At 37.0% G+C, this 14,374-nt stretch overlaps 1 protein-coding gene across 1 annotated transcript; it reads right to left on the bottom strand.

Annotated features, from left to right (window-relative positions):
* Positions 1-7,448: 7,448 nt before the first annotated feature.
* Positions 7,449-13,187, bottom strand: LOC124406976 (beta-1,4-glucuronyltransferase 1). The gene is made up of 4 exons (XM_046882724.1): positions 12,413-13,187; positions 9,024-9,359; positions 8,578-8,820; positions 7,449-8,459 (listed from the first exon to the last, which is right to left on the bottom strand). Exons 1-4 carry the CDS (start codon positions 13,160-13,162, stop codon positions 8,262-8,264), a joined length of 1,527 nt encoding a protein of 508 aa, XP_046738680.1. The 5' UTR covers positions 13,163-13,187; the 3' UTR covers positions 7,449-8,261.
* Positions 13,188-14,374: the final 1,187 nt, after the last annotated feature.

The following is a 14,374-nucleotide window of genomic DNA, read 5'->3' as shown; positions in this document are numbered from 1 at the left end:
GATTTTGAAAAAGGCTGCAATTAATTTCTTAGGGCACTATTCCGACGTAATTTTGCGAGAGAAATCGATTGAGCGCAGTCCCAATACGCTGCGAGCAGCGCCTGAAAAGTTACAGCCGAAAAACTGCAGATTTTCGTCGTCATTTCTCTGCTGTTGGTCCTAGACCCTTTTTCATGTGTTTTCTGAGTTCCTGGTGGTCGAATTACTCTAGAAAGGGTCATACTAATCGATTCGGAGACGCAAAATTTTCGGCTCCGAAAATCAAGAAAAAACTAAGGCTAACCCCTTTGGATTTTTGTCGAAAATTTCAACGATTTTGAAAAGGGCTGCAATTAATTTCTTAGGGCACTATTCCGACGTAATTTTGCGAGAGGAATCGATTAAGCGCAGTCCCAATACGCTGCGAGCAGCGCCTGAAAAGTTACAGCCGAAAAACTGCAGATTTTCGTCGTCATTTCTCTGCTGTTGGTCCTGGACCCTTTTTCATGTGTTTTCTGAGTTCCTGGTGGTCGAATTACTCTAGAAAGGGTCATACTAATCGATTCGGAGACGCAAAATTTTCGGCTCCGAAAATCAAGAAAAAACTAAGGCTAACCCCTTTGGATTTTTGTCGAAAATTTCGACGATTTTGAAAAAGGCTGCAATTAATTTCTTGGGGCACTAGTCCGACGTAATTTTGCGAGAGGAATCGATGAAGCGCAGTCCCAATACGCTGCGAGCAGCGCCTGAAAAGTTACAGCCGAAAAACTGCAGATTTTCGTCGTCATTTCTCTGCTGTTGGTCCTGGACCCTTTTTCATGTGCTTTCTGAGTTCCTGGTGGTCGAATTACTCTAGAAAGGGTCATACTAATCGATTCGGAGACGCAAAATTTTCGGCTCCGAAAATCAAGAAAAAACTAAGGCTAACCCCTTTGGATTTTTGTCGAAAATTTCGACGATTTTGAAAAAGGCTGCAATTAATTTCTTGGGGCACTAGTCCGACGTAATTTTGCTAGAGGAATCGATTAAGCGCAGTCCCAATACGCTGCGAGCAGCGCCGGAAAAGTTACAGCCGAAAAACTGCAGATTTTCGTCGTCATTTCTCTGCTGTTGGTCCTAGACCCTTTTTCATGTGTTTTCTGAGTTCCTGGTGGTCGAATTACTCTAGAAAGGGTCATACTAATCGATTCGGAGACGCAAAATTTTCGGCTCCGAAAATCAAGAAAAAACTAAGGCTAACCCCTTTGGATTTTTGTCGAAAATTTAAACGATTTTGAAAAGGGCTGGAATTAATTTCTCAGGGCACTATTCCGACGTAATTTTGCGAGAGGAATCGATTAAGCGCAGTCCCAATACGCTGCGAGCAGCGCCTGAATAGTTAGAGCCGAAAAACTGCAGATTTTCGTCGTTATTTCTCTGCTGTTGGTCCTAGACCCTTTTTCATGTGTTTTCTGAGTTCCTGGTGGTCGAATTACTCTAGAAAGGGTCATACTAATCGATTCGGAGACGCAAAATTTTCGGCTCCGAAAATCAAGAAAAAACTAAGGCTAACCCCTTTGGATTTTTGTCGAAAATTTAAACGATTTTGAAAAGGGCTGCAATTAATTTCTTAGGGCACTATTCCGACGTAATTTTGCGAGAGGAATCGATTAAGCGCAGTCCCAATACGCTGCGAGCAGCGCCTGAAAAGTTACAGCCGAAAAACTGCAGATTTTCGTCGTCATTTCTCTGCTGTTGGTCCTGGACCCTTTTTCATGTGTTTTCTGAGTTCCTGGTGGTCGAATTACTCTTGAAAGGGTCATACTAATCGGTTCGGTGACGCAAAATTTTCGGCTCCGAAAATCGAGAAAAAACATAGGCTAACCCCTTTGGATTCTTGTCGGAAATTTCGACGATTTTGAAAAAGGCTGCAATTAATTTCTTAGGGCACTATTCCGACGTAATTTTGCGAGAGGAATCGATTAAGCGCAGTCCCAATACGCTGCGAGCAGCGCCTGAAAAGTTACAGCTGAAAAACTGCAGATTTTTGTCGTCATTTCTCTGCTGTTGGTCCTAGGCCCTTTTTCATGTGTTCTCTGAGTTCCTGGTGGTCGAATTACTCTTGAAAGGGTCATACTAGTCGGTTCGGTGACGCAAAATTTTCGGCTCCGAAAATCGAGAAAAAACAAAGGCTAACCCCTTTGGATTTTTGTTGGAAATTTCGACGATTTTGAAAAAGGCTGCAATTAATTTCTTAGGGCACTATTCCGACGTAATTTTGCGAGAGAAATCGCTTGAGCGCAGTCCCAACACGCTGCGAGCAGCGCCTGAAAAGTTACAGCCGTAAAACTGCAGATTTTCGTCGTCATTTTTCTGCCGGTGGTCCTAGGCCCTTTTTCATGTGTTTTCTGAGTTCCTGGTGGTCGAATTACTCTAGAAAGGGACATACTAATCGGTTCAGTGACGCAGAATTTTCGGCTACGAAAATCGAGAAAAAACAAAGGCTAACCCCTTTGGATTCTTGTCGGAAATTTCGACGATATTGAAAAAGGCTGCAATTTTTCTCTTAGGGCACTATTTCGACGTAATTTTGCGAGAGAAATCGATTGAGCGCAGTCCCAATACGCTGCGAGCAGCGCCTGAAAAGTTACAGCCGAAAAACTGCAGATTATATTCGAGTCTTGTTCTCATGATTACTACGTGATTTTCATCGTCATTCCTCTGCTGTTGGTCCTACACTCTTTTTTATGTGTCTTCTGAGTTCCTGGTGGTCGAATTACTCTATAAAGGGTTACGCAAATCGATCCCGAGACTAGAATTTTCCGGCCTAGAATTTCAACCAAAAAAGTAACGCCTTCCGGATTTCTGGCGAATATTTCAACCACTTCGAAAAATGCTGCAAGCAATTCTCTGAGACACTATACTGACGTCATTTTGTTAGAGCAATCGATCATCGGGCACAGTATATGAACCTCAAACAGCGATTGTCCAAATTATCCCTCTATAACATACGAAGCCGATACCTCCAATTACGCTATGCAACAACATAGTTAAACTAATCGTAACGAGGAACAATAGATACGAGTTGGTAAATTGCAGTACCCATGTGTAACACTTGTTTTGAGAAGAACAACATAGTTTATCTGAGCATGCAATTCCAAAAATTTCACCATTATAGGCAAATCGTATCACCGAGCATGGTCAATACATCTCCGAACTATTAGCATTCAAAAACAACAACATAAATAATCTGAGTAAGTATTTGCATACAGTATTTATTAAAATAGAAGATGACAATTAGCACGTAAAGATGAGCTCCCAGAACTAAAAATACCGCCAAATGTCGAAGTCTACATTCATGAAACGCAAAAATGGTGACTGTCCTAGTCTATACGAAACTCTTAACAAAAACACTGCAATCGATTTTCATTCGACGCAGTAATAAAGAATTGGTATGAATCTATGGAATTTCATATTACTATTCCGTAGAATTCAAATATAAAAAAAAAAAAAAAAATAAGTCAATCCATATTGTACTATAGGTATACATATAGTGCAGGTATCAGGAAGTCTATTATTTAAATAGAACGCGCGGTGATTGGGGAGTTTTTATTTTATAACAATGACAATTACCGATAGTTTGAAATTATATTTTCTCGACATTGTACAATGGATAGATTTCCATTTCATCGGATGTTTAACGGTATATCAAATATTTTTCACGTGACTTTACATGTTATGAACATAGGCATTAAGGCACAGAATATATTATAATTTAATTACATTTCATATCACTGCCGTCGTGCAGGAGATGATTGCGAACACTGCAAAAATATGGGATTTCTAATTTATATACACGTATTAGGGTGAAACGAAAATTTCCAAGTACAGTGACGTACATTTTTAACTGTACCAAAGCACTGGAATAATAAACTCTGTTTTATCCGTCTCTTTTTCGAAAATCAATATCTGTCTAACTCTTCCACTTAGGCAGTGACATACATAGAATATACAATATATATTTACTCTCGTATCTACTCATGAGTGTAGTACTTTATATTAGACTTTAGATTACTTAAGCGCATTTAAGATTTTATCTTTAAAATTAACTTCTTTCATTTATTTCTTTCATGATTCAAACGAAAACTCATACATGCTTATTGTGTACATTGACTATATATGTATATAATCATGTATGAAGTTTTACGAAAAAGAAAAAAAAAATATGATAATACTAATAATAATAACAAGAATAATTGAAATCTGATTGTATAGATACACAAAATAAACTAAATTTATTTACACTTATTTTTGGCTTACCACAACAGAAGGACACCTATGTGTCGTCACAAAGGGTTCCATGTGGCATTATTAAAATCAACTGAGGTAAAATAATTGCATTCTTAAAAACTAGTTTCCCACTAGCTAAACGGTAAATTAGATATATTTAAATTATTACCTATTTTCGTACGAAAAGTAATTACCTTGTACAAATACTATGGAATGATTTACGCAACTGTATCTTCGCACCAAGTTTTTTAGATTACAACTATTCATGTATAATATATATATGTATAGTATATACTGTGCAGGTGTGTCGTAGCAACGATAATAATTTCAATAGGTTATAACTTATCGAAAGCAGATTATTTATCATACTGACAATAGACGTAAGTACCTTCTTTAACATTACATTGTATCGTAGATACATATTCGGTATATTTACATACATACATATATGCATATATATATATATATATATATATACATACATATATATTCAATATGCGTACAGTTATGGCTCCGTGTCACGTAGCATTGCAAAAATACTGCAAGATCTGAAATAAATTGACTCTTACAATTAAGATTAGGTGGCCATATATCCGTTATTTCAATCTACCGTTTACTATACCTCGGATTAATTGACGAATGACATGTAAGCAGTTTTTTAATCAACGAAACGTTCGAATTGACCTAGACGACTTGCCCTGCGTTGACTGAAACAATTTGGCGAGTATTTAGTGAATTTTTCAATAAACTTAGAACTAGATATTTCTACTTTGATACTCATTATGGTTATTGGAATACTTTTTGGAAAATTTGCTGCACAATTTTATATCAGTAGATGCAGATATTTCAGAGACAAAATTTCAACGGCAAACATGCCTTACAAGCAGAACCTTCGACAGAAAAAGAAATGAATAAATACAGTACAAGAACCAGAACTTTGAATTTCTTAAGTGTTGCTGCATTTGAGAATCTGATATCTCCAGAAAAAAAGAACAAAAATCAGTCGACAACAATTGAAAATGCGCCGATTGAGATTTTGTAGCTGTTAAAAACCACACTTTTTATTTGCATAATGTGATCATAAGGACGTAAAAAACGATAGTATGAGTTTTGATTTCACCATTTTTGCATTTAAAAGTTTTTATACGTCTTTTGTAAATTCTCATAAGGAATTAATATCGTATAAAAAAATTTAAACATAAACTATAAAAATACACGAAGCTGAAGCTAGCAGCCAGAATTAGCAGCCAAACGTTCCAATATTCAGTCGAATAAGGTAATGATGTCCGAAAATCAATATTTTGTGAAATACCTTGAACCTCCGATGCTTTTATACAATTATGAAGCTAGAACTGAACTGAATTCTTCTATTTCCAAAAGGTTTAACACGTTTGACTGCTAACTCTGGCTGCTAGCTTCAGCTTCAAAATTCTTCTTGCCTCAGATCCTGCTGAAGTCCATACATGATTTTTTTATTAAAAAATCAAGTACAAAAAAAAAATACTGGGTCTGTACAAATTTGTTTACAGACATGTTTGGTGAACTTTTAGAAAAAGTAAACGGCAGTCAATTTAAATATAATTTCAAAAAATGTTGAGATAGTTATATGAAATACTGAAATTGGAATGTCAATGAATTTTTTAAAATATTCTTCAATCTAAAGTAACTTGACCATAATCATTTCTCTGATATTTTTGACCGATCGTATGCGTGAATTTTCAAATCGCCTATTTCAACCGAACGTTTCAACATTTGTATTTATTAGAGCAAAACCACTTTCACAAAACCTTTCCAGTCATTCAGTAGTACGTACCCGTGTAGATATTTCAATAAATGATTCAAGATTGTATAACCATTTTCTTAATAAAGAGTCAATCAATTTTCTTAAATAATATATGGAAGCCGATTTCGCAGCATGCTTGGTCAGCCGCCAGATCAACCAGCCATTCGAATTGTATGACAAATATGTATGGATGATAAAACGTAAAACAATAGCAACGATGTCACATACATGAAAAAAATTTAGTCTAATAGTAAGTAATACGGTACTACATGCAATACATCATTCGCAACATGAAATGCATATTTGTAATAGTCTGATCAACTTAATGAAGTGTTAAATAATAGTAGTAAAAATCACCAAGTTGTCCGTTTTGTTAATGTAGAAAATCGTACGTTGCTTACATAAATTAAAATATAATATATGAATAAATACAGATAGGGAAATCTCTGTAATTTTAGGAACTGTAACACGATGTTAGTTCAATCTGAAAGTTAATTCAATTTTGCTGTTAACTTGGTATTTTTTTCTCCAAGTATGGTAGTCATTCAATTTAACGCTGAATTTGCCACTTAAAGATTATGCTACGTAGTAATAAAAAAGCTTTTTATTTAAAATCTTAGAATAGCGGTTCGTCGGTGATTTTAGTTAAAGGTAAATTTAAAAATAAACATAGAACGAAAAAAGATGAAAGAGAAAATAAAAAACGAAAACAAGATCAACAACAAGAAGTAGCTGTTGGCTTATTGGCACATTACTAGAACTTTCATTCATCTTTTCAATCACTTCAATAATTCGGTAAATGTTGGCACAATTTTACCATTCAGCAGGGTTAAAAGGTTAAAACTTTATGGTAGGCACTATGGCATACCCAGAAAAAATTTTTAGCTCAACTGTTATGGGATAGTCGTTTCAATCTGATATTACTTAGTGAAGCTAAGATGTCGTGTTACAATATATATATACAATATTTGATTTTGGATATTCAGAAGCGGCAGATTTAAAATAATATTTTGCCATTGAGGTGTTGAAATTATTACCTTCAGCTTTTAGTGTTATAATTGACACCCATAACTGATAACCTGTTGACATTCTCTAAGCATTGAACGAGGTGATTTATTACCCATAATTACTTTTTTAAAATTTCTTTAGGACTTTATACGCCATTTACGAAAAGGCCGCGTGTCAGATTTCAATTCATTGTTAATTTATTCACTGCTGATATTTTTTCTGTATGCCTGCCAAATAATCATGATCAGAAGTCTTAAACCATACAATTCGATTGTATTATTTAACGAATAAAGGTGCGAGTGAAAAAATAAAAAATGAAGATAAACGATTGGCTATATTAATAATATTATTCTGTATACTGAAGTATGATGCAAAATCTTTTCATAAGTGATATTGTGAGAACACTTTGACTATTTAGATTAGGAAAGCACAAAACATCAGAATCCTCAAAAATACGACGCAACTTTCAAACTTGAGAAGCAAATTACAATTTTAATCAGCTGTCATAACACTCATATTTTGAAGATTATTAACTTATTGAAAGATCTTTCGATTCAGGCATGATTGCTAGGAGCGGCCAATAATCATCGGTGTTATCGTAAATAAAACTAGGGACAAAAAACAAGTCGCAATAGGCCGACTTTCTTTTTACCAATTACTACCTCCTTAAAAATTTCCTCGTATTTTTACATAAATTACTGATGAATGTGTCTCCCATTTAACATCAAACTTGGAGCAGCAGAGTGCATCCTGATGTATCTTGCATACGTGAAATATGCCAGCTTTCGCGTACATCGTCATTATTCAAATAATAAGAATCTTTCGACAAAATCATTTGCATAAAATCAAGTCTTGTTTGTATCAGCATTGTTTTCTGACAGCTAAAATGCCATAGAAGCAGTTCAAATATTATGTTCCCTTTCATTAGATACGTATTAGTAATGAAAATAGTAATTGCATTCATATACTATTACTAAGTTTATAGAAAATACTTAAACTTAGAATCCTGGACTCAACGTCTTTAACAATTTTAATAACAGTTTTGTCACTAACGTGTGCACAAACGTGACTCGGGATCTCGATTCTCTGTTAGTTGTGCTCGCTCACTGGAATTATTCACACTGGACTACGACTTACGACTCGAACAAACCGCCTTTATTCGGGCCGGTAAGCGGGTGCCGGAGCAACTTAAAACAACTTGCTGGACCCGAATGGCGCTGGGCTACACCGCACAACCTTTTCGCGTTCCATAAATCACCTTGAGCTCTGGCATGATGATTTTCTTGATCAATGCGTTCGTTTTTCCAGTAAGCATGTCTCTGACCGGATCTTTCTTGAAAGTTTTTATCCCGGGCTTATGAACGAGGAAAGCATTGTCCAGAATCAAAAAATCGTAGTCCAGTACGCAGAGAGTGTAACCCTGAAACAAGAATAATATGTAATTTTGCACTAATGGATATGTCATCAGGTTCGAAATTCTTCGTCAGCTGATGCAAGCGGAATTATAGCCTTGCTATAATTTTGTCTATTCATCTCACCTGTGTCATTTTGTCACTTTTTCCTTCCCAACTGAGTCTTTCATCGTAGAGAGGGTCATTGTTTGTCCCGATAAAGATTGGCTCCCAGTGAACGAACGTTCCGGTTCGTTTCCCAACATGAAAGACGTGGAGTCCCTCAGTTTCTGGAGCCTCTTGCCACTCCTTGCTTCGAGGTACATTGTGACAACCAGAGCAAACCTTTTTGTGGAACGGTATCGCCGTATTTGCTTTCAACATTTTTTGCTGTGGTAAGGAAAAGAAGAAAACGTAGTTCAACCGGCCAAAGATGCGTATAATATTTTAAAAATCTTGTACGAATGTATCGTAGCACTGCGGAGAGCAGGGCAGAAGAATAATGCTATGAAACTGAGGTATTTTTCAGTTCATACATTTCGTTTCATAACTAGCTACATGCATACACACTCAAGTTATAGAATTACGCGTACCAGCTGCGTTTTGTTCCTCGGTACTTGGCTTTCAGCACTGACTTCAAATATAGAGAGCGGAAAGACTTTGGGATTAGGCTTGTAAAGAGGCTGCTGATCTCTCCGCCTGATCATCTCAAGGAATTGTGGTGCCAGACCTGGACTAGGATAGAGTTCTATATCGCTTGGCAAGACGTAATGCGTTGGAGCCCATTCCCTCGCAATATTTCTTCCCACATTGACGGGATACAAAAGCTTCTTTTCGGATTTATACATCTTGGAAACCGTGACGTTCGTCCAAGGTGGAGGCAAGGTGCAATTCCAACCTTCAGAGAGCACCTTACTCGACGAATGTACCTGAAATTTAGAAAATATTCATTCGTCAAATGACGTAAGAATTTTTACAACAGCGTACTTTTATTTTTATTTCTCGTTTATTTTTCATAATTAAAAACGAGGTCTTTGCACGGAAAGTACATTCATACACGCCCGTAATGAATCGACGTTTTTGAAGAACCCGTTCCAATTAAAGATGAATATAAAATCCGCACTGTGTCAAATAAAGACGATGAACTTGAGAAACTACAATTCCGTGAATCGAAAAGGCAGTTATAACAGTCCTTTGGAAAACAAAGGTGCTGCCTTCAATATTAAATCGTCGAAACATTCAGACAAATCGGAACAAGGTTGAGTTATTCCAGGTATTTTCGAGGATGTCGATATAGAATTGCTGTGGCGTATGGTATTGTATACATAATCGGGTTCTCCAACTTCTGATACTACATTCACGAGATTGAAGTTAGTAGCGTTACGGTAACGATGTATTTTCGATAAGAATCATTATTTCACAACTTTAGCATTGTTTTAAATTCAGTAAACTATAATACAAGAAAACGAAGATTTTTTTCAAATTTGACTCCTTCATAGTAATTCTTAAGTTGCGAGATCGTGAGTTTTTCTTTCAACTTCGTTATCTTAACTAATAACAATTGACGCTGATCATCTCCGAGGAATAGAGTCAATTGATATGAAAAAACCCGCGAATAATTTTAGAAACAACGATGCTGATGACGAAATTCGACATAGAAAGGAAATTAGGCAGGAGCAAATCGGTTTCACAATTGGGTATTTCGTCTGGCAAGATAATTATGTACAATCGTGACTGAGCAAACGTGATTTAATTATTTCACTTTATTCTATATTTTCTTATTCAATCAGTATTCTCTCGACGTTGGATAACAAACACCGCCACGTTGTATATTCCTCGGCTTTTGTATTCATCGCGACAAATCAGAAAATTGATCTTTTGCAATGACTTTTAGCAAGGCAAATTCATGCTCGGTACATGCCGCCTGCATACCGAATAAAGGCTCCTTGAAATTCTCACAAAAGAAATAATTGTATACGTAACGTAAATTTTGTCGATTGCGAAATTTCATAGACCTATTCAATCTGTTGCGTAATAAATTTTCTTTCATACAACTTCCGGATTCACCATCAAACCCGAGTCTCGTTTGTATAAGATACATAGTAGCAAATTTCGAGCGTGGGAATCCTCTGCTGAAAGATTCTGCCTAACATCTTCACACGATATCTCCTGGCAGTATAAACGTAATAAATTTTCGAATCAAAATTATATTATTCGAGTTTAGATGATTGCCTTACGCAACTTTAAGTACGATACACAATATGCATAGAAATATAACTAGTTACACGATATAAACTCGTAAGCCTATTCGGAGTTCCAAACTCCATTTCACACCAAGCCATGTAGCCCAGTAAGAGATGTCCAATCAAGAATTCAAATTTGTTATGCTAATGAGCCGCAATTTAGGCAAAATAAAAAAAAAAAAAGTTTTACAGAGCAAGAAGCAGATCATAACATATTACTAGTCGTGTTGAGCACAGGATCAGGTCCGATGTAAAGCTGTTTGCTCACTAACAGGCGGAATTGCCACTGATCAAGTTTATCGCCCGACGAAAGTAGATTCTATTGATAATCGGATAAAATCTGGCAAGGCGATGATATCACAGATATTTTTATATCTTGACTTCACAAAAGTGGCCGTCAGTCAGACTTTATAGGCCGTAATGCAGAGTTCGGAGTTCAAGGAAAGTAGGATTTTTGCAGAGATAATGACTTGAACAATTATTGTACCGTATATACTGTAATGTAGGAGAAGGTGAAAGACTGACGTGACCTCGGCAATTCTCGTCATAAGTGAAGTTTACTTAGAACAGCTAACCAGCTCTTTATAAGAACTATACAAGATACCTTGGCTACCATTAAGTATGCATATATATATATATATTCGAAGAACTTCCAATCAACGGAGAATCTCGTTGCACCTAATCAATCCATGACGCATTCGCATATGCTTAGATATTTATAGGATATAATACCGTATTACCAGTAAATACTAACGCTTAAGATCAGTTGGAATTCGTATAATGTGTTGCTTGAAGCTTTCCTTTGAAGGTTAGTTAACTCATGCGGTTTTCAATTGTATACACTAACCATATAAACGTTGATAAATAGGAGGTATTAAATTATCTCAGCACGTCTTGTCGTGCAAGTGGCTAAGGTACGTATTACGTAAATTGCGAAGAGCAGTAATTTTCATACGGCGTTGATCCTACGATGAGATCTGTATGATCTCAACTACTACATCATTTTAATTGAATTAAGCGAAACAGTATGTAGTAATTCGAGCAATACAGAAGAACTTAAATTTACTCGCGTCACAATGATTAAGAACATGCGTTACACTAACAATAAAAAAAACCTGTGAAATCAATGGTCGTCCACGCTTTCTTAAATACGTTTTGGTTTATAAATCACCCGTAATTAACGGTAACTACATCGAAATAAAAAGAAACAAAATGACTCTGCAGTTTTTGTCAGTCTCCCAATCTATCGTTGAGATAGGCCATATTGTACAAAGTTTATTGTGGCGCCATATACCTAGCGGAGAATTTACCTTACTTATCAAACGAATTTCTACACGGTTTTATCAAATCAAGGTGAACCTGATCCTTATCCGTTATCCGTTGATTTCGACTATATTTTATTAAATGCAGTAGTCTGTGCAATCCCACATGTAATGATACCGAGAAATGTATTCCTGTAATTGGATCACCATTTATCGTAAGAATAAAGTTCTTGAGCTTGATCACGCATGGAGGAAAAAACTTTTTTCATATTTTTCTTCGGCATTTTATGTGAAATTCCTCCAACCGTGGCATTTTCACGTCGGTATTGCGAAGGCTTCGGTCATAGCAAAGAAAAAATGATAATTAACTCGGTCGGTACAGACTAACGACAAACATCGTCTTAACGCGCATTGGGATGAAAACATTATATCCCCACAACAAAAGGTGAAAAAATTAATAAGGCGCCATGTACTTACAGTTTTTGGTATATGTTTGGTGCTGAAGAAAACGTGAAAGGTGACGAGCTGGGAAACCAGGGGACTTCCGCATATCCTTAGATACTTTATGGTGTCGACGGTGGGTTGAAAGTCTGTGCCAGGTGCGTAAAGCGCTATGGAAACGGGGGATTGCCACCTTTCCAACAGTGGCTCGAGGTTCTCGAGGAAGGTGTAATCGGCGTGGGTCGTGTAGGTCACGCTTTCCCAGCACCTCACCTGCGTGGACATCGGCACGTAATTGTAAAGGACCCAATAGTCGCCTCGCTGTGCCGTTTTCGGCGTCGTCGACCTGTCGTTGCAGGGTATCGCCTCCTCCAACGTCATCGATCCCACCGTCGTGCTGACGGACTCCTGCTGCTTCTGGGTCGTCGTGGAGTTTCCGCTTTTGCCCCCCTGCAATTCCTCGTTGTCCTTCCCCGTTTTATCCCTCATGGTCAGAGCCGCCGTTTCCTTCGTCGCCGCGGAGGTTGCACTCTTACCCTCCTGGATCGAGGCGATTCCCGTGTCCTTCGTCGACCCCACCTTCGAACCCTCCGGCGAACCTGCGGTCGCCGACAGCTCCGTCGCCTTGGACACCTCCACCAAGGGCTGGGCCCAACTCGTCTGCGCGTCCTCGATCCATGGCCCTAAAGATCCGATGTGCACGCACACGTAGAGGAGCACGAAAACGTTCAAAACCACCGAGAGTCTCAGCGCCCAGTTGCGCCGTACTACTCCTAGCATAGTCATTGGTATCTTTTTTGAATCTTTTTATTTTATTCTCTTTGAGATATGTTTTTTACTCCACCCGTACGCGTTGTCTCGTTTAATTGTTTTCAACTTTTACGTTTCAGCTTTTACGTTTCCTACGCCTAAATATATTATTTATAATCGTTTTCGATATATTTCTAGCTTACTTTATTTATATCACAAGTTCCATTTATTCCGTATAATTTTTATTTTATTTTTTTCTCTTGCATGTGTGTAAACGACACGATAACTGTATTTTATCACTTATCACTTTAAGTCCCCGCGAGATATCTTATTTACTCATCGTATGTACAGATAATGCAAAAGTTTAAATCGCATTCTGAGGTTAACGTTATAATCGTAAATTTTAAAAACAATTTCAATTTCTATCAGAAATGTATATTTTTCCGAAGGTTTATATCTACTGCTGCTAGCGCTGTTGCCTTCTTTGTAGAGGTTTTCCTTAGCTCCGTTTATTAACGAATAAATATTGAAATCTATATGAAATTGAAATTGTATAAAATCAAGGCGAAATTTGGTGCGTATGCATGAGGAGCAGGTATCAATTCAAAGAATAAAAGCTATCCCCGGTAAATCAACGGTTGAAAATTGAAATTTAAACTATTCTATCATTTTTTTCTCAGATTTCTTTCTTATCTTCGTATCTTCTTTAATCAATGATGAGGAAATATTTTCAGAGTGCGTAGAACGGCTGATTTCGAAATCACATCCCAGCAGTTACTCTGCAACAGAAATAAAAATTGATCCGTTATAATTTGTACATTCGATTAGGAGGAAATAAACTTACAATATTAGTAGAGGAAAAAAAAAATTTCTTGCAAATTGACTCTCGGGTTTAGTTTGAAAGTCTATGAGCGCTTCGGTGTTACGAGATTGTCATGTTATTCGATAAATCACGGCGATCGATCGGTTTGATATTGGGTCACGAACAAGTAGTGAACACGTGAGATCCTTATTTATATGCTATATAGCCATTTTGATCAAATAGTTTTCACTGAAGGCGTTGCCTCGGCCAAGTCTGCAGGTGTATAATCGTTGTATAAATCTTGAGCGTGATTTCGAGTTGTCAAGAATGTATTTCTTACGGTGTGGACAGACATTTCGTATTCACTAAAGTCGCGTTGGGTGAATTTCTTAATCGTCAAACAGTTACCGAATATCTGCAGGTTGGATCGATTCGATTAAAAAGAC

This window comes from Diprion similis, chromosome 6, assembly GCF_021155765.1.
Source record: "Diprion similis isolate iyDipSimi1 chromosome 6, iyDipSimi1.1, whole genome shotgun sequence".
Taxonomy (NCBI): Eukaryota; Metazoa; Arthropoda; class Insecta; order Hymenoptera; family Diprionidae; genus Diprion; species Diprion similis.
This window is presented reverse-complemented; position numbering and strand designations above follow the sequence as displayed.

Coding starts and splice junctions, on each gene's coding strand:
- LOC124406976 (XM_046882724.1), bottom strand. CDS start 13,162: ATGACTATGCTAGGAGTAGTACGGCGCAACTGGGCGCTGAGACTCTCG. Junction 9,360..12,412: donor CCAAACATATACCAAAAACT/GTAAGTACATGG, acceptor TCTAAATTTCAG/GTACATTCGTCGAGTAAGGT. Junction 8,460..8,577: donor AAAGTGACAAAATGACACAG/GTGAGATGAATA, acceptor TTCTTGTTTCAG/GGTTACACTCTCTGCGTACT.